Below are 26,884 nucleotides of genomic sequence, written 5' to 3'. Positions count from 1 at the left end.
GAAAACTGTTTACTCAGAAACCTCAGTTTCATGCTTGACATATTTAATGAAGGACTGGTAACAGAAATATTGTGTTAACATAACTAGTCTATAAAGACTGAGTCTCAACTTTTCCAACCATGTACCTCCCCTCATAGGCTGGCATAAATTATCCCAGTGGCACCTCCACAAGTAGCCATCAGAAGAACATTGAGCAAAACCTTCATCAATCTCATGTAATTATATGGGTGACATTTATAGTACTCCACAACAAGGATATTCAAGAACAATTGATCTCACCCATTAGTGTTGTACAGTTTATACCAGTAGACAAAACAGATATTTTGAAATTATAAAAATTAAATTAATAAATTATTTAATATTAATGTGAGATTTTTCTCCATGAATTCCTGAAAGTTGCTAAAGCAGTAAACTTGGTTTTGCAGTTTTTTCAGGTTTGTAAATATGCTTAGGTCTGTACTTGTGAAACAGTGGCAGTTAGCCATCTTACACAAAGCTTGCATATTTGTTTAGGGTTGTTTTGGATTTCACAAGATTCTGATTTTTGTTTCAATATTTGTGAATGGATGTGCTACACTGTGAAGGTCATTGCATAACATGCATGCTGCATCTATTTTGAAGACAGTTCTGTTCTAAGCCTACAGTATTTTCATACATTATCTTATCTCATTTGCTGTTTGTGAGTTGCTTGGTAGTAACTGCTGTGAGTTCTGTGAACAATTGTCTGAGGTGTTACAACTCAGTCTGTTAGAGGTACTTGGTCTGGACAGAGGACACAGCTTCAGGCAGTATGAGGACTTTTAAGAATATGTTTATCAATCTCATTCAAGTCCGACATATGATGTCAAAACCAAAATTTCTTATTGAAGAATCTTCATATTCATTCCTACAAGAGCTAGGTTTACAGAAAACAAACCCAGGAGTTTACAATGGAAAGTGGACTGCTAGTGGGGAGGTAACGTATGAGTGTCTTCAGCATCCTATAATACTAGAACAGTCAAATGGTGGTTACAAAATTGTGGAAGTTTTTTATCAGAAGTTCTATATTTTTCGGGGATGTTGAAACAAAATTTGTGCTGCTGCCATATAGGAAGTTGGTCTCAAAATGAAAAATGCAAAAAATTTCAAAATTTTTGCTCTTTTTGTGGTATTTTACTTATATCTAAAAAACTATGCATTTTTCAAGGACGAACACTCTATACAGAATTAAAGCAGACAAAATTTCCTACAAGATTCAGTAGTAAGTGTGATTTTCTGACAAGCAGCATCAGCCTAGAGCATGTAGAAAAGCAGTGATGTTTAGCCCTTTTGTGAAAATGTCAAAAATGTTACTTCCACCCCCTACAATTATAAAAATATACATGTTATAAACAAAAAATCCTACAACAGACATCTGTAAAATTCAGTTTTCTCATAAGGGGAGGGAGCAAAGTAAAAATTACCAAAAATATCTTCTGCATTCTACAGCCAACAGCGCCTCCCCTCTGTTTATCTCACATGAGTGCTATACTTTCAGTGTAATATGCCTAAAATAAGTTATTTTGAATGGATTAATAGCAAAACATGTTTAATTAAAAAATAACAAATTATATTTACAATGTATTAAGTACATGACACTGAACAGAAAGATGAAAATGAAATCTATATGTAGCAATGAACATGTCATGAAGTAAATGAATGTTGAGCCCAGTATTGGGTCATTGCTTCAAGTAGTTTCTCCATCTGGAAAAGAAAGAAGGCATTTAATGATAGAGTATAGATGCAAAACACAGATACATTCCACAGTGAACCATTGATGTATGAAGAAATACCTGTAATTATGTCTCCATTTGTCTGTTGGTGGCCTAGGAAATGTTGTGAAGGGTTGTGGGCAATGGAAGGTCCACACAAAGTGTCAAGCTGTGGAGAGTACAAGCTGAACAGTGAGTTGTTGCTGTTCTCCACAGAGGATCTTGGAGCTGAATGGTTAATGTTATGACAGAGAGAAATTGCTTAGTGAAGATGCAGAATCCATTTCATGAATTAATACTTTCTGTCACCTCAGCTGCAATGGGCTCATCCAAGCTATCTTTATCTTCTATATCAAAACTGTCATCAGTGTTAGAGCATAAACCTTCACATTTTTGGCACATTTTCATGAAGAAGAGCCCACTGACACTGGCAGCCTGTCTTGTATTTGCAAGATATAGGCTGCAGAAGCCTTTCAGGAGCTGGAGGTTTCAGAGTGGTAATGGTAGGCAAAGCATTTTCCTCAGCTTCCTCCTCCACTGCTCTGGATCCAAGTAGTTTCTGATCCATTGATGCATCTGATAGAAAGCTCTGGAGGTGTGTGGGAGACCTGCAGCTTCAGTGGGAGGTATGGATGCTGTGTCTGCTGATGCCTTGTAGGCTGATGTCATGTACTGCTTATACCTCAGTTTTGTTGAGTATTGTGGTTGGATGGCTACCACCATAAAAGGCAATCCAGAATTTCTAACCAACAGCTGTTATTTCCTTTGGATGGGTTGAAGGATCAGAGCATGTAATAACACAAATTTGAGGTTCATGTTTTCAGAGAGGTCTTGAGAAATTTAACCTTGTCTTGGTTAAATAATGATGTAAAGTCTCAACTACTCACTGTGGAGGAAGAGCATGTGGTTGGCAACGCTCTTCTCTATTGCGCTTACCAGATGGTAGATGGGATGAAGGGTTGTACCTCTTCCTGGCTAATGGAAATACACATTGGGGAAGTTTGGAGACCCATCATTATGAGCAGAAGATCAATGTCTTCTCCCAGAATTGTGAACCTCCTGTAAGGTGAAGCCAGGTATTATGCCATCTGTACCAAAGGTATGTCTACATCAGTTGCCTTCTTGGATGTGATTCCACTTTCATTGCATTTTTCATCATTATTGTGATTAACTACCCCTGGTTTTTCCATTCAACATAAAATATATTTGTGAAACTTTTGGTGTCACGCTTTTGCTAAATTGTATCTCCACAGACTGCTTTTTGATCAACCCCCTCAAGCACTCCATGGGCATGGTAGTCTTCTGAGTGTGTGTGTTGGGAGTTACGGGCGCTCAACAGGTAGTCTTCTGACTATCATGGGTACCCATCAAACACATTTGTCACGCTTGATTGTACTTACTTCATACAAAATGGATATATGAGTCAAAAATTTGCTTGAAGGTATGCCCATATGACCACATGAATCTGTGCAATAAGAAACCCCCATCAGTCACATATACTGTGCTACATGGATCCAGAGCAATGGAGGCGGAAGTTGACAGAAAATGGGTTGGCTGTTATTATCACACTAAAACTCTCTCAAGAGGGTTCTTCAGGTTATATCTTGTAAAAGCACCTGCTGAGGTGACAGAAGGTATTTGATATTTTGCAGAATTCTGTATCTTTACTAATCAGTTTTTCTCTCCCTTAACATTAATCATTCAGTTATAATTTTCTCAGGTGAAGAACAGTAACAACTCACATTTCAGCCATGACCTTCCACAGCCTCTGATGCTTTGAGTGAACCTTCCATTGCTCATCAGGAAACCAAATCTGAGAAGTGCATTTTGTAGGATATTGTGTGTGGTTTAATTCTGTATGGTGTGGTTACCTTTGAAAAACACATAATTTTTGAGATATTAGTGAAAAACTGAAAAAAGCATAAAGGTTTTGAGATCTTTTGCATTTTTTGTTTTGAAGTTGACCTTTTACTAGACAGCATACATAAAATTTGGTTTCAGCACCACAGAAAACCTATACAGCCATTAAAAACAAAACTTCTACAATTTTGATATGAAAATGGCTGTTCTGAATACTAATAATAGAAATGCCATTCCAAGCATCATCTTCAAAAAACACTGCTGCACTTGCCATTGTAAAGTTTCTGTGAGACAGAGACATCCAGGTATTTTTATGAGTTGATTGATACAAATTGTGACTTACTGGTTTTACTGTCATGAGATACATGTGTTTTTATTTTGTGAAGTGAATCATTTTACATTTATGAACATTGAAAGCAAATTGACAATCTCTGCAAAACTCTGAAACATTATCAAAATCTGTCTGGATATTTGTGCAGCTAGTTTCAGACACTCCTTCATTACAGATAAGTGTGAAGTTACTAGTTATTAATATTGCCTGCAAGGTAATTAATATACAACATGGACAGCAAGTGTCTCAACACACGAGCACACCTGAAGTTACTTCTGAAGCAGCTGGTGACTCTCTATCCGAGATAACTTGCTGCATCCTCTGTAATAAAAAACTCCTCAGTCCAGTTACAAATTTTTCAAAGCCTGTACGATTATACTTTTGCCTTAATCCATGGCTTCCAGGGTATCATGTTAGATAGTGTGAATTGCATTTCACATAATTGATGTATTCAGAATGCATGCTCGTTACTTGGAAAAGGTCATTGTGTTCAAGATGGCTCATTGTGTTCCAAGATCCTACAGCAAAAGGATGTCAAGGATTCTGGATGGTAGTTTTTTGGATCACTTCTGCTACCCTTCTTCTAAACATGTGTAATCTGTGCTTTCTTCCAACAACTGGGCACAGTTCTTTGTTAGAGGGTTCTATGCTGTCCTATGATTAAAAAAGGGACTTATTCAGCCAAAAATTTACTATAGCATCTGGTAGTGACTGCATCAGACACTGGAGATTTACACTACTGGCCCTTAAAATTGCTACACCAAGAAGAAATGCTGATGATAAATGGGTATTCATTGGACAAATATATTATACTAGAACTGATAGATGATTACATTTTCATGCAATTTGGGTGCATAGATTCTGAGAAATCAGTATCCAGAACAACCATCTCTGGCAGTAATAACGGCCTTGATACGCCTGGGCAGGAGCTTGGATGGCGTGTACAGGTACAGCTGCCCATGCAGCTTCAACATGATACCACAGTTCATCAAGAGTAGTGACAGGCATACTGTGATGAGCCAGTTGCTCGGCCACCATTGACCAGACATTTTCAATTGGTGAGAGATCTGGAGAATGTGCTGGCCAAGTCAGCAGTCGAACATTTTCTGTATCCAGAAAGGCCCATACAGGACCTGCAACGTGCGGTCGTGCATTATCCTGCTGAAATGTAGGGTTTCACAGGAATCGAATGAAGGGTAGAGCCAAGGGTCGTAACACATCTCAAATGTAACGTCCACTGTTCCAAGTGCCATCAATGTGAACAAGAGCTGACAGAGACATGTAACCAATGGCACCCCATACCATCACGCCAGGTGATATGCCAGTATGGTGATGATGAATACATGCTTCCAATGTGCATTCACCGCGATGTCACCAAACATGAATGTGACCATCATGATGCTGTAAACAGAACCTGGATTGAAACTTCCTGGCAGATTAAAACTGTGTGCCGACTGAGACTCGAACTTGGGACCTTTGCCTTTCGCAGGCAAGTGCTCTACCATCTCAGCTACCGAAGCACGACTCACGCCCGGTCCTCACAGCTTTACTTCTGCCAGTATCTCATCTCCTACCTTCCAAACTTTACAGAAGTTCACCTGCGAACCTTGCAGAACTAGCACTCCTGAAAGAAAGAATATTGCAGAGACATGGCTTAACCACAGCCTGGGGGATATTTCCAGAATGAGATCATCACTCTGCAGCAGAGTGTGCGGTGATATGAAACTTCCTGGCAGATTAGAACTGTGTGCCGACCGAGACTCGAACTCAGGACCTTTGCCTTTCACGGGCAAGTGCTCTACCATCTGAGCTACCAAAGAATGACTCACGCCCGGTCTTCACAGCTTTACTTCTGCCAGTATCTCGTCTCCTACCTTCTCGTCTTCCTCGGGCTTCGGTAGCTCAGATGGTAGAGCACTTGCCCGCGAAAGGCAAAGGTCCTGAGTTCGAGTCTCGGTCGGCACACAGTTTTAATCTGCCAGGAAGTTTCATATCAGCGCACACTCCATTGCAGAGTGATAATCTCATTCTGGAAACATCCTCTAGGCTGTGGCTAAGCCATGTCTCCGCAATATCCTTTCTTTCAGGAGTGCTAGTTCTGCAAGGTTTGCAGGAGAACTTCTGTAAAGTTTGGAAGGTAGGAGATGAGATAATGGCAGAAGTAAAGCTGTGAGGACCAGGCGTGAGTCATGCTTTGGTAGCTCAGATGTTAGAGCACTTGCCCGCAAAAGGCAAAGGTCCCAAGTTTGAGTCTCAGTCGGCACACAGTTTTAATCTGCCAGGAAGTTTCATATCAGCACACACTCCGCTGCAGAGTGATAATCTCATTCTAGAACCTGGATTCATCTGAAAAAATTATGTTTTGCCATTCGTGCACCCATGTCCGTCACTGAGTACACCATCACAGGTACTCCTCTCTGAGATGCAGTGTCAAGGGTAACTGCAGCCATGATCTCTGAGCTGATAGTCCATGCTGCTGCAAATGTCATCAAACTGTTCATGCAGATGGTTGTTGTCTTGCAAATGTCCCCATCTATTGACTCAGATATCAAGACGTGGCTGCACGATCCATTACAGCCATGCAGATAAGATGCCTGTCATTTTGACTGCTAGTGATATGAGGTTGTTTGGATCCAGCACGGTGTTCCGTATTACCCTCCTGAACTCACCGATTCCATATTTTACTAACAGTCATTGGATCTCGACCAACGCGAAATGCTGAGTCACACAGATAGGCACAACAAAAAGACTGTTCAGAAAATGAGTTTTCAGTCAACAAGGCCTTTGTCAGAGATAGAACACACACACACACACACACACACACACACATACGCGCGCGCGCAAGTGCTACTCACATACTCATGACTGCAGTCTCTGGCTGCTGGGACCATACATATGCACGTGCCCAGCTCTGTAGCCAAGGTTGATATCCACATGTGTGTGCTGTGGCACTCAACTCAGAGGTAAGCTGGTACAAATCCTGATGGTGGATGAAATTTCCACTGTCAGTATTCGGCCAGCAAGGTCCCAGCAGCCAGTGACTATGGTCATGTGTGTGTGTGAGTTGCATTTGCGTGCGTGTGAGTGTGTGTGTGTGTGTGTGTGTGTGTGTGTGAGAGAGAGAGAGAGAGAGAGAGAGAGAGAGAGAGAGAGAGTTCTATCTCCAATGAAAGCCTTGTTATCCAAAAGCTCATTTTCTGACAGTGTTTTTGTTGTTCCTATGTGTGACTTAGCATCTCTGCATCTTATTTTCATAATATTGTCACATTATATCGAAGATTTTCCATTATTGAACTTTTTACTCTTATTACACATATAAAAAATAAATCTATGAACAGTTAAATATAAATGAATTACCTTTAAATAATGATACAGTCCTTTACTAAAAAGCTTCATGGGAACTAACTGAGATATGGATGGCTTTGAAATATGGAATAAATTGACAAGTCTTTGACAGAAATCTCCCACTGCCAAAAATGAAGAATAAAAGCACTTTTACTTCACAGGAATTGATTTTCTGAAAGTGCCTTTCTTCGAAACAACAGCTCCAGTAACATTCATTAGCACTTCAAAATCAAATAGCAGGATACTAACCACCAAAGATGACTGTGTCTTTTTCTTTGTCTGCTTATTTCATCAAGCATTATTAATGCAGCACCACATATCACTAATTCTTCCTCATGACTTGTCATGGTGGAGCTCTGCATGTGAGCACACCAAGTGAAATGTTTGCTGCCAATTCAGCGTAGCAGACACTGCAAATACGTAATATGTAGAAATGTTTGTTGCTAGTGTACTGTCTCAACAAACCAAGTTGACACTTGGCACAGTTTGTGGTGGGAGCGACCACAAAGGCATTTCCTATTTAATGCCTGGCCATCAGTCAGCATGCTGAGTCTCAACATGGTTGGACAGTAGATGGGGATGTGAACAACAAACATTGTTGCCAACATGTTGCTGACTTTGGTGAAGCAATGTTGGAAACAATATTGTGAAGAGAAACATGTCTTTAAACTCAGTGTAAACATGGCATAATATGCAGAAATGTTTGTCACTAGTGCACTGTCCACACAAACCAAGTTGACACTCGGCACAGTGGCTGATAGGAACAAGCATAAAGGCATTTATCCATTTATGGTCACTCTCATCAGTCATTGTGGCAAGTATCAACTTGGTTTGTATGTACAGTAAGCAGCAATGTCAGCAAGGAACATTGCTGCCAACATGTTGCTGACTTAGATGGAACAATGTTGCAAACAATGCTATGAACAGAAACATGTTTTAAAGACATTGTGAAGGTGGCTTTAATAATACTTGAAGGTTCATGCAGACAAAATGAAATGCATCATTATCATTGGTAGATGAAAACGTATTATAAAAGAACTGGTAGGAGAAACTTGCTCTGGTTTATTAACTTCACTTGGATATTAACTGTCGATACTCAGTTTCTGGAAAATATGGTAGCACTATTTGCTTCAAAAACAAATTTCAGTAATGCAGTTATAATCAGTCAAAGACTTGCCATTACTCTTTGATTTTTCGGCAATGAAAGATTCATTCCAGAGCCTTGGAAATTTATTTCATATTATGAAGCAAGCTATACCTCAAATAGTACCTGAAGTTTATGGAACACTAGTGGAAGTCCTGAAGGATTGTGTAAAGGTAAGTACCATAAATGAAAAACATAATTAAATATACATATTATCGAATTTTTATTCATTTGATGTCACACAGATCATCAAAAATTAGTTTCTCAGTAGTGTCATCAATTTGAAATTGCTTACAAATGTGACAGTCTGCTGTCACTCATTTTTTTTCTGAAAAAATCTTAATAAAACAAACAGGAACAGAACATGAAACATCTATTTACAGCAGATGATGATGAAATGCAGAATGTAAACATACAATAACACTGTACACTGGTGACTTGTGGTAGCTGCCCTGAAACATTGTTTCCTTTGATCTGTACTGACACTGCTGTTTCTGTGTTTTGTAACATGTTTCCAAATGGTGTCCACAAGTAGAAGTCTGGAACATTTCTGAAGCTAAGTGTGTACACAATGATCTTAAAGTGCAGCATAGAGTGGATACTTTAGAGAACAGCTGGATAATTGATCTCTTGGATGAAGTGGGAATATTCATCCATGGGCAAAAGTGGAAAAAGGAGATCCTATATGAAATTACAGAGTTCACAGACTCACATTTCTTCATGTTGTCCAGTTCAATACTATTATAATAGTAAATACTTAAAAATTAAGAATATTTATGAGTCTTTGCTCCAGAAATATCTTTTAAATCGATTAAAATAATTTTTATGTGTGACTAAAAACATCAGATTGTCACAGTCTCTCTATTATAATATAATATCAAAACCAACACTCAGACGTGACAGCAAGATAAGCAGAAAAGCTGATCCACATGCAATGATCTATCTGCACAAATGTCTGAGCATGCAATATATTCCCACAAATGCCATGCATTCATACAAAAATATTCTGCTGGCTGACATCTGCCAGTCAGTGAGAGAACTTTAAGCAACAAGCAATTACCCCACTCTGAAAGGATATTTCAGATTTAAAATTTTTAATGTTGGTATCTGAACAAGCATTGAGTGTAATAATACCTAACGCTTTGAAAACTGTATGTGCATCCTGGAGATGGATTTCATGAATGCGAGTCACATATGTCAGTTATGTGATATATCAATTGTGACAAACAGCATTTTAACATTTTTAGTTGTGCTTTGAAGTGCATGTATTCCAATAAAATATAGGGCTGATCAGTGAGGTAACTTTTACTTTGCTTCTACTGTGCAAATAAACCCAAGGGTACTCTTCCATATTGACTGACTTTGAATAAGTTCTAGTGTACAGCAAACTGAGACACATATTTTTTTAATACTTTACCACACAGTCGTTAAGGGGGTGAAACACCCTCTTGAAAAAAAAATGAGTTTAACATTTCTGAATGAATGTTGTTGAAATGGAAATAAATATGAAAAAAACTTCAAATAAAAGTTCTACTGTTTTTAATATACGTTACAACAGTGCAACCACATTTGTCAAAAAGTCATCTTTTTGAAACACCTCTCTCCCACTATTTTGTTTTCCATTTTGACCATTGACTAATAGTAAAATGTGTATCATTGTTAATACAAAATTAAATTACACATGATGAAGCGGCATTCCAAAGACTCATTTGTCAGAAATAAGCTAGAAATATATCTGTATCACTGTATGGATCCCAATGTATGTTTGATTCAATGCAGTTGCCATTGTATTTTTTGGTCTTTTTTTTGTTTTCAAGTTGTAACCTGTTCAGATTTAATTAAATTTTTGTACATTATTGTTGTAACACTATTGTAAATCTGAATAATATTGAGGAAGTGCAGCATTGTTCAGGAAAAAAATGCTGACTGCACTTTGATTTTGACTACATACCCAACACTCACAAAGCCAATAACACTCTCAGTGAACTAGGCATCCTGGCACACAGTATTCCTCTCACACCACTTTTTCCCACTCTGTTGCCCATAAGCTTCAGTAAGGTCGATTGGCTGAAGGAAAGAGAGGGGGAATTATATCTTTCTTCCTGCTCCTGTCATGAAACTGCAATTGTTTTTTACCCAAATAATTCTGTGCTTCCTCATTATTGTACAGATTTACAATTGTATTACAATAATAATGTACAAACAATTTTGAATAAAACATAATTAAAACTGAACAATGAAGGAAAAAAAAGAATGCTACTTACCATAAAGATGATGCATTAAGCCTTCATCAGAAAAAGGGAAAAACACATCATGTATTCAAACAAGGAAGCACACCTCAAAAACACATGACTGAAAACCCCAGTATCTTGGGCCAGAATGCAAATATCATCTGAGATGGAAGGAGCTGTGTGGATCGGGTGGGGTAGGTGGTGGGGAGAGAGGAGCACTGTCTGGCAGTGTGCAGGAACCAGAACTCCAACAGGCACAGTGTGCACAGTGTGAGGAGGCTATGGAGCAGGGAGATGGAAGAAAATGGAGTGAAATAGGAGGGGAGAGTGAAGGGATGGATGGGTGCGGTGCAGAGTGTGCCAAACAAAGAGGGAGAGAGATGAGAATGTGGAGGAGGTGGTATGACGGGGGGGGGGGGGGGGGGGAGGACTGTTAGGTGGAGGGTGATGGCTTGGATAGTGAAGCAGCCACTGAAATCAAGCATATTCTGTTCAGCTGCATGTTGTGCCACAGGATTGTCTACCTTGCTCTTGGTCACAGTTTGGCAGTAGTGATTCATCCTGGTAGACAGCTGGTTGGTGGTCATACTGATACAAAAAGCTGTGGAATGATTGCAACATAGCTGGTAAATGACATGGTTGCTTTCACAGGTTGCCTGAGCTGTTATGGGATAGGATGAACCTGCTTGATGGGAGAAAAGTCCAGATCATGAAGATATCATCAATGAAACTGAACCAGACTAGGGGTTTGGCATTTTGGAAGGCTAGAAATGTCTCCTTTGGATGGCCCACTGACAGGCTGTCTTAGGAGGGTGCCATGTGTTTCCCCATGGCTGTGCTACAGATTTCTTTGTATATCTTTCCTTCAAAGGAGAAGTAGTTTTGCTTTAGGATAAAGTTAGTAATGTGTACGAGGGGTGTTAGAAAAGTCCGCGCAAAAATAAAAACTACTTGTTTATTTTTTGACATAATCTCCTTTTAGACTTATACACTTTGTCCAATGTTGTTCTAATTTGTTGATCCCTTCCAAATAATAGAATTTATCCAAGTCTGCAAAACAGCTGTTAGTTGCTGCAATCACCTACTCGTTTGAATAAAATCTTTGTCTCGCCAACCATTTCTTCAAATTGGGGAACAAATAGTAGCCTGAGGGAGCCAAGTCTGGAGAATAGGGGAGGGGGAATGAGTTGGAATTCTATTTCCAATAATTTTGTGACCACAACTGCTGAGGTGTGTGTCGGTGCAATGTCTTGATTGAAAAGCACATTTTCGCGCTCCAATCCCTGGCGTTTATCTTGCAGCTTGGTTTTCAAACGGTCCAATAACAATGAATAATATGCACCTGTAATAGTTTTACCCTTTTCCAGATAGTTGATGAGGATTAACCCTTGAAAATTCCAAAAGACAATCACCATAACCTTTCTGGCCAAAGGAATGGTCTTTGCCTTTTTTGGTGCAGATTCTTCCTTGGTAACCCATTGTTTAGATTGTTGTTTGGTCTCATGATTATAGTAATGTATCAATGTTTCATCCACAGTGACAAAACGATGCTTAAAGTCCTGTGGAGTCTTCCTGGACAGCTGCAAACCATCCTTGCAACACTTCACACGATTCCATTTTTGGTCAAGAGTGAGCAATCGTGGAACCCATCTTGCGAGTAGCTTTCTCATGTCCAAATGTTTATGCAAAATATTACATATCCATTCATTCGAGATGCCCACAGCACTAGCAATCTCATGCACCTTAACTCTTCTGTCATCCATCACCAAATCATGGATTTCATCAATGATTTCTGGAGTCGTAACCTCCACAGGAATGTTCAGCATCACTTGTGCCCATATGGCCACTCCGAAAATTTTGAAACCACTTGTAAACTGTTCTAATGGAAAGTGCAGAGTCACTGCAATGTTTATCAAGCTTCTCTTTAGTCTCCTGAGGCGTTTTGCCTTTCATAAAGTAATGTTTATCACCACATGAAATTCTTTTTTGTCCATTTTTTGACAATCACTCGACTTGCTTGATTCACATGAATGCCAAACACAAAGAAATAGACCAATTTGGCTGAAACTTGGTGTGCGTTCTTTCCAAAGATGCTACTAACTAAAGATGACCTCGATATATGTTGGTGGTGCCATCTCTCAGACTTTGCATGGACTTTTCAAACGCCCCTTGTATGAAGATTGAGGTAGTGGGTTTGGAGTCGGAATGACGTTGGGAATGTGGGGTGTCATAGGGGTGAGGAGGGAAATGGATTCAGGGGAGAAATTCTAGGGAGGGCCCAAGCTTAAGCAGGGTGGACCTCTGGGATAGGGTCACTCCGGCAGAGTTTATATGTGCAAGAGCCAGATAATTAGCAGAGCTATTCAGCTAGGTACTTACTGTGCTTCATAAAAACAGTGTAGAAACCTTTATCTGCAGGTAGGATGATTAGGTTAGGACCTGTTTAGAAATTGTGTGTGACATTCTTTCTTCTGTGGGTGGTTAGGTGCGAGGAGAAGAGGATCATGGTTGGATGGTGGTATGAAGTAGGAGAGGCAGGGTTCAATGTTGGAATTAGTTTGGCTTTGAATGGAGGGATTGGCAGCATAGAAGTGTTTCCATTGCAGGGATCAGGAGAAGGAGAGTAATTCTTTGACAAGTCCAGCATTGTTAAATTTGGGTGTAGGGCTAAAGGTGAGGCCTTTGGATAGGACTGACTCTTTTGTGGAGCTGAAGGTTGGTTGGTTGTTTGGGGGAAGAGACCAAACAGCGAGGTCATCGGTCTCATTGGATTAGGGAAGGGCGGGGAAGGAAGTCGGCCGTGCCCTTTCAGAGGAACCATCCTGGCATTTGCCTAGAGCGATTCAGGGAAATCACGGAAAACCTAAATCAGGATGGCCGGACGCAGGATTGAACCGTCGTCCTCCCGAAGGAGCTGAAGGTTTTGTTAGAGTGATCAACACAGTGTTACAGGAATGTATTGACTCTGGATTGTGCAGAGTGTTGGTAGTGAGTTTTGGGTACATGGCAAGTTGAAAAGGTCAGTTAGGAAGTGTTTAAGTGCTGTGAGGAGTGAACAAGGAGGAACACTGTGGATAGGATAGTATAGCAGTTGGATAGTTGTGTCCTGATGTGGCAACAGGATGACAGCAGATTGGATAATCTGTGGAGGTGGTGTCCAGAATGCTCCTCCAGGTGCTGGAGAGCAAGAGATTCAGCTTCAGAGATGTGATATGTGAAGTAAGGATGCATGGTAACAGCATCTTGTGGAGGGAGCAGAGGCAGCTCTGGGATGCCTGTGCAATGGAGATGTGTTTTTGCAGTATCAGGTTTATGAGATCCAAGGACTAGCAGAATCTGAAAATGTGAAAGTCATTGTGAAAGGAGAGGGGGGTGGTGTGGGGTGGGGGGAAGGGATCCAGAAAATGTAATTTTCATGGTTAAAATGTTTGTGGGTTTTTATAGTTTAGGCATCATTTAAGAAGTAGGATGTTGGGGCTGGATTTTAGTCAGGAAAGGGGATACTTTTCTGAACTGGTGCATAAAGATGGAACAAGGGACCATTGTGGCAGGAATGGTGTAAAGGAAACAAGAATGACATGGAAATGGGCAAAATATGTGTTGATGGTGCCTCTTATACAAGAGAAAAGACACATAAAAAATGTGTAAAGACACAAAAATACACACAGAGATATGCACAAATACATAAAAATATGCAAAAATGCATGAAACTATGTAAAAATATGCACAAATATGTTAAAAACATACAGTAATATGGGAGATGAGGAACAGATGAAGTATGGGAGTAAGTGTGAACTTGTGTGTGTGTGTGTGTGTGTGTGTGTGTATGTGTGTGTGTGTGTGTGTTGCAATAAGGAAAGAAGACGGGGGGGGGGGGGGGGGAAGGGGGAAGGGGGAAGGATTAGCTCGAGGATCACAAGTTCATGTGATATGAGCAGGTTTGGGAAATAAAATGCTAAAGTACATCATGATGAGGGGTGAAGTGGGATCAGTAGGAATAAATATACTTATAACCTTTGGAGGAAAGGATTTGGGGCATCAGATGCAGCATCAACAGTCCATGTGGTCATGAAGCCTGTTTTCTGCACAGATGATCATTGATACAGTGTACCTAGGAAGTATATGCAGTTTGGAAGGTGGTAAATAAACACAGGAAAGAAGAGAATGAACAGACACTGAAAAGGGTAATTATTAGAGAATAGTAACAAAGGAAAACATCACAGGGTTGTAGGATGGGAGAAAAGCCATTCGGCAAAAAGTACTTCCTATTCCAGGCCTGTCGCAGTTTTATCCTATCCCATCAGCTCCACAAAAGTTTCAGTCTTATTCAAAGGCCCTACACCCAAATTTAACCATGTTGGAGTTGTGAAAGACTTACTCTCCTTCCCTTGATCTCTGCAATGGGAACAGTTCTTTGCTGCCAATCTCTCCAACCAAAGCCAAACTAATTCCAATATTGAACCCTGCCTCTCCTACTTCATAGCACCATCCAACCAAGATCCTCCTATCCTCCCACTTAACCACCACCTGGTCACCTTCCGGAATTCCTTACCTCCATCTTACCATCAATATCCTTGCCCAGATCCCTTTATCATACTACCTGCAGATAAATGTTCCACCAATGTTGCTTTGAATTGCAGTGACTACCTGGCTGAAGGCCTCCACTGATTATCTTGCTCCCCCACCTATAAACTCTACCAGAGTGACCCCATCCCAGAAATCCAACACAACCTCTGATCTTTGCTTAAGCCTTGGGATCTTGCCAGAACCTCTCCCCTGAATCCATTTTCCTCCCCACCCTAACTTGGCCCTTACTGACCACCTCCATCCAACTGCCCATAATCTAGCCTCATTATTTGAAGACAACCTATCTCCATTTCTTCAGAGCCTCAACACCTTCCCTCCCATCTGCTTCACCTCATCTCCCTCAAATCCAGGATGCCACATTCCTAGACAATGACGCCCATCTCTCTGATGGCTCCATCTGCACCTCTGTCCACTACCAACAGTACCTGCATTTTGACAGCTGTCATCCCTTTTAACAAAAAATAATCACTCCCAACAAGCCTGGCCACTTGGGGATGGTGTATCTGCAGTGACAAGAACTCCCTTGCACAGTATGCTGAGTGTCTCATCAGGCACTTTTCCCCAGACCTAGTCCACAAGCTGATCTCCTGTGTTGTATCCCCTCACACATCTAATCCTCCCACCATCCCAGCAAGCTAGTGTCCTTTTTGTCTCCCAATACCACCATGGACTGGAACAACTGAACCACACCCTGGACTGGAACAACTGAACCATATCTTTTCCTGACATGAGGAACAACCTACCCAAGATATTTCCCACCTTTTTTAAAGTGATGTTTCCTTGCCCACTCAATCTCCACAGCATCTTAAACCATCCCTTTGCCACTCCCAATCCCAACCCCTTGCCACAGGCATCAATACATTGTGGAAGACCAGGACACAAGACCTGTCTAATCCATGTACCCAGCACTTCCTATTCCAGTCCTGTCACAAGTTTATCCTACCCCATAAGGAGCTGAGCCTCTGGTGAAAGCAGCCACATCATTTACCAGCTCTGTTTCTAAATTCCACAGTTTTTTATATTGGTATGACCATCAACTAGCTATTCCACCAAGATATACTGCCACTGCCAAACTGTGGCCAAGAGTAAAATAGACCACCCTGTCGCACAAGATGCAACTGAACATGATATATTTGATTTCAATGGCTGCTTCTCTACTTGAGCCATCTGGATCCTCCCCTCCACTACTGGCTTTTTTGAACTGCACAAATGGGAGTTATCCTTACAGTGCATTCTCCATTCCCATAATTATCCTGACCTCATGTCTACCCGCTCTTCCTTATCACCTCCTCCCCATTCTCATCTCCTGCCCTCTACCAATTCACCCACCCATATTTCCCTGCTCCTCTCCTTTTTCACTCCATTCCCCCCACCCCTCTCTCCCTGCTCCACAACCTCCTGATGCTGCACCTGTTGGCATTCTCATTCCTGCACACTCTGCCCAATAGCACGAGCATCCCCCCCCCCCCCCCCCCCCATCCACTTGTACACTGCTAACCTTTCCCTTCCCTTTCCCTGCCCCTCCAATTTTGATTCCACCCCATGTGATAGTTGCATTTGGGCCCGAGCTGCCAGAGTTGGCGATTATGTAGGCATGAGGTGTGCTTGCTTGTGTGAATGACTGGTGTGTGTTTCCCTTTTTCTGATGAACGCTATGGCTAAAAGGTTAGGTATAAGTGTCTTTTAATTGTGTCTGTCTGCAACTTAATGCACCATCTTCATCGTAGTAGTAATCTGTCTTTTCCTACATTACTGATATTCCTACAAGGGGTTTCCTGTTTGATAATTAAATTGAAAAGATTATAACTGAAAAAAACTAAATGTAAAAAGAAAACACAAATAAAACATAGCAGCCTGAGACTGTGGTCATGTGTGTGTGTGTGTGTGTGTGTGTGTGTGTGTGTGTGTGTGTGTGTGTGTGTGTGTGTGTGTGCTGTCTTCGACGAAAGCCTCATTGGTAGAAAGTTTACTTTCTGACAGTCTTTTCGTTGTGCCTATCTGTGACACAGCATCTGCGCTATATGGTGAGTAGCAACTATCCTTTTCACAATATTTCCACACAAAATATTCTGGACTTCATAAAATGAAAAGTAAATATATGGCATATTAAACAACCCAATATGACAACTGCCAATGAAGATCACACATATTGGGAATGTGTACAGTAATTTAGAGATGCTTCTAGTTTACTTCCAACAGATGACTGAATTTAAACAGAGTACCAGGGGGAAGGGAAGGGGGTTGTTAAAAATGTCCTTTTAGATAAATTTCGCTGCACTGTTGTAACCTACATTAAATACCATAGAACTTTAATTTATAAAGTTGTCTTATATCTGTTACCATTTAAAAAGTATTCATTCAGAAATATTAAACTCATTTTTTTCCAAGGGTATGTTTCACAACTTAATGGCTATGTGAGCACATAAAAAAAGGTCTCTTATTTTGCCCTACACTACAACATATTCAAAGCTGATCAAAATTGAAGTGTATCCCTTTGGTACGTATCCCTGTGAGTGTGTAGAGATTTCCAGTTTCCTGCCTGAAATCTACCAGCAACCTGTTATAAACTTTTGCACTAGAATAGAAAACTCCATTCTGAATTATAGACAAAGATTCACCATCTATTGGAATGTTACATTAAAGAACTGTGCAGCCGGCCGGGGTGGCCGAGCGGTTCTAGGCGCTACAGTCTGGAACCACAACGGTTGCAGGTTCAAATCCTGCCTCAGGCATGGATGTGTGTGATGTCCTTAGGTTAGTTAGGTTTAAGTAGTTCTAAGTTCTAGAGGACTGATGACCTCAGAAGTTGAGTCCCATAGTGCTCAGAGCCATTTGAATGATTAATGAACTGTGCAGCTTACCTTGGAACCACTCTTTTTATGAACCACATGTTCTATTAGAGAGTAACTGCCTTGACATGCAAGTACCATATAAGAATACCTATCTCCCCAAAGAAACTGCTGCAAGATGTGTCTTTATCAATTTAACACAATATTCTGACTGCATTCTTTGGTAGATTAAATACTTTTATTTTATTTAAAGTGCCACAAAAGGTTTTGGCAAAAGACGGTATTGAGTAAAAGTATGCTAGCCATCCCTTATGCATGTCAGTGTAATGACAGAGATTACTAATTGCAGAATAGGCAGAAATAATAATTTTGGTTTGGCCTGTAAGAGCTTTTTTCAAAATTACAGTTTCATTGTTTGCTGTGGGTTCTAGAATTGTAAGTAGCTAACTTGCTATGTCAGTCAATGTAATTCTTGGTCTTTACTTTCATAAAAAAAGAGTGGTTCTCATATATTTTAATAAATTCATCAATGACTTCCTTAAAGCACTGAAGTGCATCAAGTATTTTACAATGCACTGAGTATGCAAAGACAAGAAACACCAGTCTGAATAAAGCAGATGGCCCAAACACATTTTACTCACTGAATTTGTGGCCATCTACCATCTACACTCTATGATTTGTCTGTGCAGATGTGATTTTCAGCTATTTTCATGTGTATGAACATACATTTTTCGTCATAAATATTATAGATTTATGTGCCATTTCCACACTCTCCTCTCCCCCCCTCTCTCCTGACCACGTCCCCCTAACCCTCCCTCCGTCCCCTCTAAGGAGCTTCAAGGAGTTCACATAAATACTTGAGGTTTGGAATTCTCTCAATCTGTCCATATTTTGTGACTGGTTTTTGAGTGGGATGTTTTCAGCAGATGTACTTATTTTTTGGAAGGATATTTTGAGGCCAGTTCCTCCAACACATTTCTTGAGAGTTTCTATGTGTTTGATTGCTATCATCTTGTTGTCTGTTAGTATTGTCAGATTGTCTGCAAGAGCTACACTAAAAATTTGGTTGTAATTATTAGGTATTGCAAGTGATATGGGTTTCTAATAGATTTTGTTTTTAAGTTCTTTTTCCCACTCTTGGATGACTTTGTCTAAAACCAGACTAAACAAGGTATGAGACAGACTGTCACCATGCTGGTAACTGATTTTGGCCAGAAATGGTTATGACACCTAATTATGAATTATACTTTGGAGGCTGCATTGGTGAGTATGTGTGTGATAAGATTTAGGGTTTTTGGATGAAGTCCAAGGTCTTCGAGGATTTATTTATTTATCTAGCATGTCTTGTATAAGTAAAGATCAATGTTGAATTACATTAAATTATTTCTAAGCACTTAATACTCAATTATAATCATCATGTCCTTGTATATATTTGATAGAATTTGGAATTGTTATCAGAAATTCCTCAGAATCCCCTTTATATGCTGTGGTACTGCTTTCTATCCTGTTGTGTTGGATAGTATGCCTCTGTTTGCCACGTTGCATACTGGTGAGGGCAGCAGTTCTCATTTGAAAAGTTATTCTATAAATCTTTTGTATCATCTCCTCAGTTGGTTAAGAGTTGACCATATCTTACAGCACTGATCAAACTGTCTCAGTATAATAACTGACATGTTACTGGGGTGTTTTGGAGCCATTTCTTTTGCCAGGAATTAATGATGTTAACTCCAGTGAGATTCTCGGCAAGTGCAAGACAACTATATTTTGAATGAAGTCTGTTGATTCTGAAACCAGGGATGGCAGATTGGATGGTAGTTCTGAATTTGGTAGAATATTGTTCTATGCTCTGATTAGGGCTCCCTTACTTTGCACGTTTGGAGATGATATGGCCCAGGGTAGGCAGCCATAAGGTGGGAGCAAACCTAACTATTTCCAAGATGATATGCATCATATTATTAAGTAGTAAATTAATATTGTTTACATGAAATCAATAATAAAACCCATGGAGGCCCGGGAAAAGAATAGGCCTCCGGTATGTTCTGCCAGTCGTAAAAGGCAACAAAAAGAACAAACCACTAAAAGGGCTAACCCACCTTTTAGTGTGATTAGTTGGTTCAGGACAGAACTAATGATGCCTTGGGCAAGTGCTGTCATGGTTGAGGATGACGCTTGAACCCTATGCCTGTCCACAATGGTAATGACACTGCTAGCCACACGGAAAATGATTTAAATCCAAAAAGAGGTGTTTTGGAGGATATCCTTCCTGCAACCACTCTAGAAGGAAAACAAAGGCAGAGGATGAGATGAAGTTAACCGACACCTCATGTTCTGTTATTACCAAGCAACGAACTTAGGAACCAACACAACTGGATACAGATCGCAAGTATACACAACATTTATTACCAGATACCCAGAAAATTTTTAACAGCATGACTAGCTGATCAGATCCATGTAATAATCAAAAATAACTGGATACCCCAGTCAGAATTAGAAAACATCAAACAATAAGTACAACAAATACTGGAACAAAATAATATGCAATCAGAAGAAGAAGAAAATACAGTAATGGACTCAAACATCCCAGACCAAACAAACAAAGACCAACACGCATCAATTAAACAATCAGAGGAAAACGAAATCTTAAGACAGCCACCAGAACAAGCACAAATAGAACACAAAGTGACACACATGTTAGATATAGAAGAGAAATTTCAGCTGACATATATAGAATACAAAGTCACAAATACAGACATTAGACCATTCTTGCATAGACTGCCAAATAACCCACAAGTCGAAAGAACAATAAAAACTATCAACACAATCATACACAACAAAATAAATGAAAACACAACTATGGAAGAGTTACAACTACTGGTTTATGTAGGAGCACTCACTTCGCTAAATATACACACTAGGCAGAGATCCGAACCAAACAACACACAGAAGAAACCCACAAAACCAGCATGGCAACACAGGCTACAGATCAGAATAGAAAAACTGAGAAAAGACATCGGACAGCTAACACAATTTATAAGAAATTAAATGTCAGAAAAAAAAAACGAAAAAGGTTAGGTAAAATCTCACAACAAGAAGCGATAGAGCAATTAGATGAAAAGAAGCAGAAATTACAAGCATTGGCCAAACGACTTAAAAGATACAAAAAAAGTGAAAATAGAAGGAAACAAAACCAAACATTCAACACAAACCAAAAGAGATTTTACCAAACAATAGATAACACACACATTAAAATAGACAATCCACCAAACATAACAGACATGGAACAATTCTGGAGCAACATATGGTCAAACCCGGTACAACATAACAGACATGCACTGTGGATACAAGCAGAAACAGACACATACAAGATGATACCACAAATGCCTGAAGTGATAATTTTGCAACATGAAGTCACCCAAGCAATTAATTCTACACACAATTGGAAAGCCCCCGGAAGATAAAAAATAGCAAATTTCTGGCTAAAGAAGTTCACCTCAACACCTTCACATCTAACTAAATTATTTAACATATCTAAAAAGAAAGAGGATGTAACTTACCAAACGAAAGTGCTGGCTTGTTGATAGACACACAAACAAACACAATCATACACACAAAATTCAAGCTTTCAGAACCAATGGTTGCTTCATCAGGAAAGAGGGAAGGAGAGGGAAAGACGAAAGGATGTGGGTTTTAAGGGAGTGGGTAAGGAGTCATTCCAATCCTGGTAGCGGAAAGACTTACCTTAGGGGGAAAAAAGGACAGGTATACACTCGCACACATACACATATTCACCCGCATGTACACAGACACAAGCAATCATTTGTAAAGGCAAAGAGTTTGGGCAAAGAGTTTGCCCAAACTCGTTGCCTCTACAAATGTCTGCTTGTGTGTGTGCACGTGCGGATGGATATGTGTGTGTGTGTGCGAGTGTATACCTGTCCTTTTTTCCTCTAAGGTAAGTCTTTCTGCTCCCGGGATTAGAATGACTCCTTACCCTCTCCCTTAAAACCCACACCCTTTCGTCTTTCCCTCTCCTTCCCTCTTTCCTGATGAAGCAACCGTTGGTTGCGAAAGCTTGAATTTTGTGTGTGTGTTTGTGTGTCTATCAACATGCCAGCGCTTCTGTTCGGTAAGTAACATCATCTTTGTTATTAGATATATTTTTCCCACGTGGAATGTTTCCCTCTATTATATTAAATTATTTAACAGTTGCATTGCAGACACATACACAGTCCCTGTTACACTTACACAAGGAATAACTTATCTGAAACCTGAAGATCAAGCAGACACAGCAAACCCAGCTAAATATCGCCCCATAACATGCCCACCAACAATATACAAAATATTAAATTCAGTCATTATACAGAAATTAATTACACATACAACACAGAACAAAATTATAAATGAAGAACAAAAAGGCTGCTGCAAAGGAGCACGAGGATGTAAAGAGCAACTGATAATAGATGCAGAGGTGACATATAAAGCTAAAACTAAACAAAGGTCACTACACTACGCATACATTGATTACCAAAAAGCTTTTGATAGTGTACCCCACTCATGGTTACTACAAATATTGGAAAAATCCAAAGTAGATCCTAAATTGATACAGTTCCTAAACATAGTAATGAAAAATTGGAAAACCACACTTAATATCCAGACAAATTCAAATAATATCACATTACAGCCAATACAGATTAAGCGTGGAATATACTAAGGAGACTCATTAAGTCCTTTCTGGTTCTGCCTTGCTCTGAACCCACTATCCAACATGCTAAATAATACAAATTATGGATATAATATTACTGGAACATACCCACACAAAATCACACATTTGCTATACATGGATGATCTAAAACTACTGGCAGCAACCAATCAACAACTCAACCAATTACTAAAGATAACAAAAGTATTCAGCAATGATATAAATATGGCTCTTGGAACAGGCAAATGTAAGAAAAATAGCATAGCCAAGGGAAAACACACTAAACAAGAAGATTACATATTGGATAACAACAGCGACTGCATAGAAGCGATGGAAAAAACAGATGCCTACAAATATCTAGGATACAGACAAAAATAGGAATAGATAATACAAATATTAAAGAAGAACTAAAAGAAAAATATAGACAAAGACCAACAAAAATACTGAAAACAGAATTGACAGCAAGAAACAAGACAAAAGCTATAAATACTTATGCTATACCAATATTGACCTACACATTTGGAGTAGTGAAATGGAGTAACACAGACCTAGAAGCACTCAATACACTTACACGATCACAATGCCACAAATATAGAATACATCACATACATTCACCAACAGAAAGATTCACATTAAGCAGAAAGGAAGGAGGAAGGGGATTTATCAACATAAAAAAACCTACATTATGAACAGGTAGACAATTGAAGAAAATTCTTTATAGAACAAGCAGAAACTAGCAAAATATACAAAGCAATCACTCATATAAATACATTTGCTACACCATTGCAATTTTATAACCACTTCTACAACCCTTTAGATCACATAACATCAAGAAAGTAAATTGGAAAAAGAAAACACTACATGGAAAGCACCTGTATCATCTAACACAGCCACACATTGATCAAGACGCATCCAACACATGGCTAAGAAAAAGCAATATATACAGTGAGACGGAAGGATTCATGATTGCAATACAGGATCAAACAATAAACACCAGATATTACAGCAAGCATATTGTTAGAGATCCCAGTACCACAACCAATAAATGCAGACTTTGCAAACAATAAATAGAAACAGTAGATCACATCACAAGCGGATGTACAATACTAGGAAATACAGAATACACCAGAGGACATGACAATGTAGCAAAAATAATACATCAAAAACTTGCCATACAACATAAACTAATAAAACAACATGTTGCAACATACAAGTATGCACCACAAAATGTACTGGAGAATAATGAATACAAATTATACTGGAACAGAACCATTATAACAGATGAAACAACACCACATAACAAACCTCACATCATACTCACCAATAAAAAGAAGAAATTAACACAACTAATTGAAATATCCATACCCAATACAACAAATATACAGAAAATAACAGGAGAAAAAATTGAAAAATACGTCCAACTGGCTGAGGAAGTCAAGGACATATGGCATCAGGAAAAAGTTGACATTATACCAATTATACTATCAACTACAGGAGTCATACCACACAATATCCACCAGTACATCAACGCAATACAGCTACATCAAAACGTATGTATATAACTACAGAAACCTGTAATTATTGATACATGTTCAATTACCCGAAAGTTCCTAAATGCAATGTAACATATACCGTACAGTTAAAAGGAAGTCACGCTTGATCAAGGTCCGCATCACTTTCCATTTTTAACCAAACATAATGTCTGAGTAAGGAAAGATGATAATAATTTTGTGCATGTTATGTTAGTACATTTTGTATAGTAATTTAAGTAAAGTGTCGATGTAATTTACAGAATGGTTTTGTTAATCCAGCTTTACAAAGTAGTCACTGTATGTGTGTTTCTTTCAATTAGATAAAATGGAAGACTTGGCCATGATAATTTTTTGTTTTGTTTTGAACTGTATATTGTTAATGGAAATTGATCGAGGGTTGGTGAATGAGTAGTGTGCTACTTCATTTTCAACAGTTAAGAAATTGACAATTAAAATCAAAAATTTTTGTAATTCTCTTGAAAATGTTCCAAACAAAATGTGTCCCAGAACTGAAACAGGTGGAAACATTTTGAAAATGTACAATATGGTACTGGATGTCAAAATCAAATGTTTTTGAAATAACTGTTGCTGTAGGGATAGCAGATGAGGAAGAATGGTAATTTCACATGAAGAATGAACCATGAGAAAGCTTTGTGCAAGATGTTTTTCACATTTCTTGAGTACTGATCACAGGCAAAAGCAAAAAGTAATTTCTCAGCAATGGTGGGACCTTTGGAAAAGTAACCTTACTGATTTTCTCAGTTAATCTGTTATTATGAATTAGATGATAGTTAAACATCTCATGCCTCAAATAAATGAGCTTTTAAATAAGAGGATGACCATGCACCAAAAATGATGAAATTAACATCATTTGGCAAAAATTTTAGTCATTGTCTTCTGATATGTAAAAGAGGTCCTTGTTAAACTGCACAACAATAAGTGGTGAAATATATACAAGTCTTGTGTATGTGGATGATAAAATATGTGATAAGTCTCTTAGAAGGCAAAAGAAACATAGTTTATTTGTGAAATGGATGTGCCTACCCTAAAAAGTGTTTTGGCGGTGAAAAAATTAAGTAAAATTTTTTTACCAGATTCTGCTTGTACAGATACATAAAGAAATTATGGCTGTAAAACATTTTGAGCCCAATGAAGAGGTCTTGTCAGTCATTTGTATTTCAGACATTCCATAATCACGCTTAAGAGCTGGATTCTATAAATCAAGAAATGTGGTGCACGAAGTCCACTGACTTGAGAGGGCACTACATGAAAAATAAATATGTTTTTCACCTGGAAGATGCAGTCTTTCATTTCTGTGCTGAGAATCCTCCCTCTTGTCCCCCTCCCCCCTCCCCCATCACCTGCCCCTTTTCTCCCACCCACCCATCTGTCCTGAAGCATAAGTATGCTTTAGGTTTTTCTGTCTAGACAAGAGTATACAACACTTATAGTTTATTGGCACAACTAAGAACCAATGTAACAGAAATTGTTGAAGTTACAAATGATGAATTATGATGTAATTAGTCTGCTTTACTAGCAGCTACAAAAGTAGCTGTACAAACAGTGGAGAACATTAAGGGACACACAGTGTGCTTATTGTCTAGTTTGGTATGTATAGACTACTTGTACTACAGAACATACCAGAATTAATATCAGTTACATAATTACTATTTGCTGTATCATGCAAGTCTGTGTTTAGTGCTCAATTAGATTTATAGAGAAATGACACTGGTGCACATGATCCTAAATGCATACAATAAATGCCTACAATATTTACAATAATATTTTGACTACATGGACAATGCTTTGAAACAGACTATGCTCACAGCCCCCATGTCCTCATTGATAGTACTGTACAGTTTCTGAGTCAACTATCATAGCACAGGGGTAAATCTTGTTGAACAAGTTATATAGTTGGACCAGATATATAGCTACATAGCATGTTTACTGACAAGAGTCTGCTTTTGCAGGTTGTAACTTCAGTTTGTCCAGCAAATGGGAGACCTATAGCTGAAGTTCAGCAAGGAAACATAAAGGACTACAATGAGTGTGTACTTGAAGCTGAGAACGCCTGGCAAATATGGGCTGATTTACCAGCACCCAAACGTGGAGAAATTGTACGGCAGATGGGAGATGCTCTAAGAGAAAAGCTGATACCGCTAGGAAAATTAGTATCTCTTGAAATGGGTAAATACAATTTCAGATTGTGTCTCAGTACAAATTATACGCTTCAAATATGTCTTTGTAATACTTTTGTGACTTGAATCTATGCATGATAAAAACTGAACATAAATGAGTACACAAATGCCTTTTTCTGAAACTTATTGAAATCTGAAAACTAGAAAAAGTTTTGACAGGAAAGATGAGTATTGGAAATACTGAAAAATAAAGAAGACAGTGTACTATTATCTGACAAAAGATGCTTCACATTATACACTCATTAGCTGGGTTTGAGAGATTGCACTAAAGAAAAAAGTGAAACAAGTGTAGAAACTGATTAACAGAGAGAAGCATCTCTCTAAACTACTTAGGTTGTATTGCAAACAATACTCTTTCACTAAATATATTCTGCTGTTCTCTGCTTGTAAAAGGCTACAAATAAACATTTCATATAAGTATAAGTAAAGCTCCTGCTT

The 26,884-nt window shown here is 39.0% G+C and overlaps 1 protein-coding gene across 1 annotated transcript in view; it reads left to right on the top strand.

The window, feature by feature from the left end:
* The first annotated feature begins 724 nt into the window (after window positions 1-724).
* LOC126189041 (alpha-aminoadipic semialdehyde dehydrogenase-like) overlaps window positions 725-26,884 on the top strand; it is a 134,512-nt gene continuing 108,352 nt past the window's right edge. The window contains exons 1-2 of the mRNA XM_049930893.1: window positions 725-955; window positions 26,219-26,435. Of these exons, the coding sequence (XP_049786850.1) occupies window positions 791-955; window positions 26,219-26,435 (382 nt within the window). The 5' untranslated portion in view covers window positions 725-790. The remainder of the gene's footprint in view (window positions 956-26,218; window positions 26,436-26,884) is intronic.

This window comes from Schistocerca cancellata, chromosome 5 (genome assembly GCF_023864275.1).
Source record: "Schistocerca cancellata isolate TAMUIC-IGC-003103 chromosome 5, iqSchCanc2.1, whole genome shotgun sequence".
Lineage (NCBI taxonomy): Eukaryota > Metazoa > Arthropoda > Insecta > Orthoptera > Acrididae > Schistocerca > Schistocerca cancellata.
Note: the sequence above shows the minus strand (reverse complement) of the source record. Positions and strands in the feature narration are given on the sequence as shown.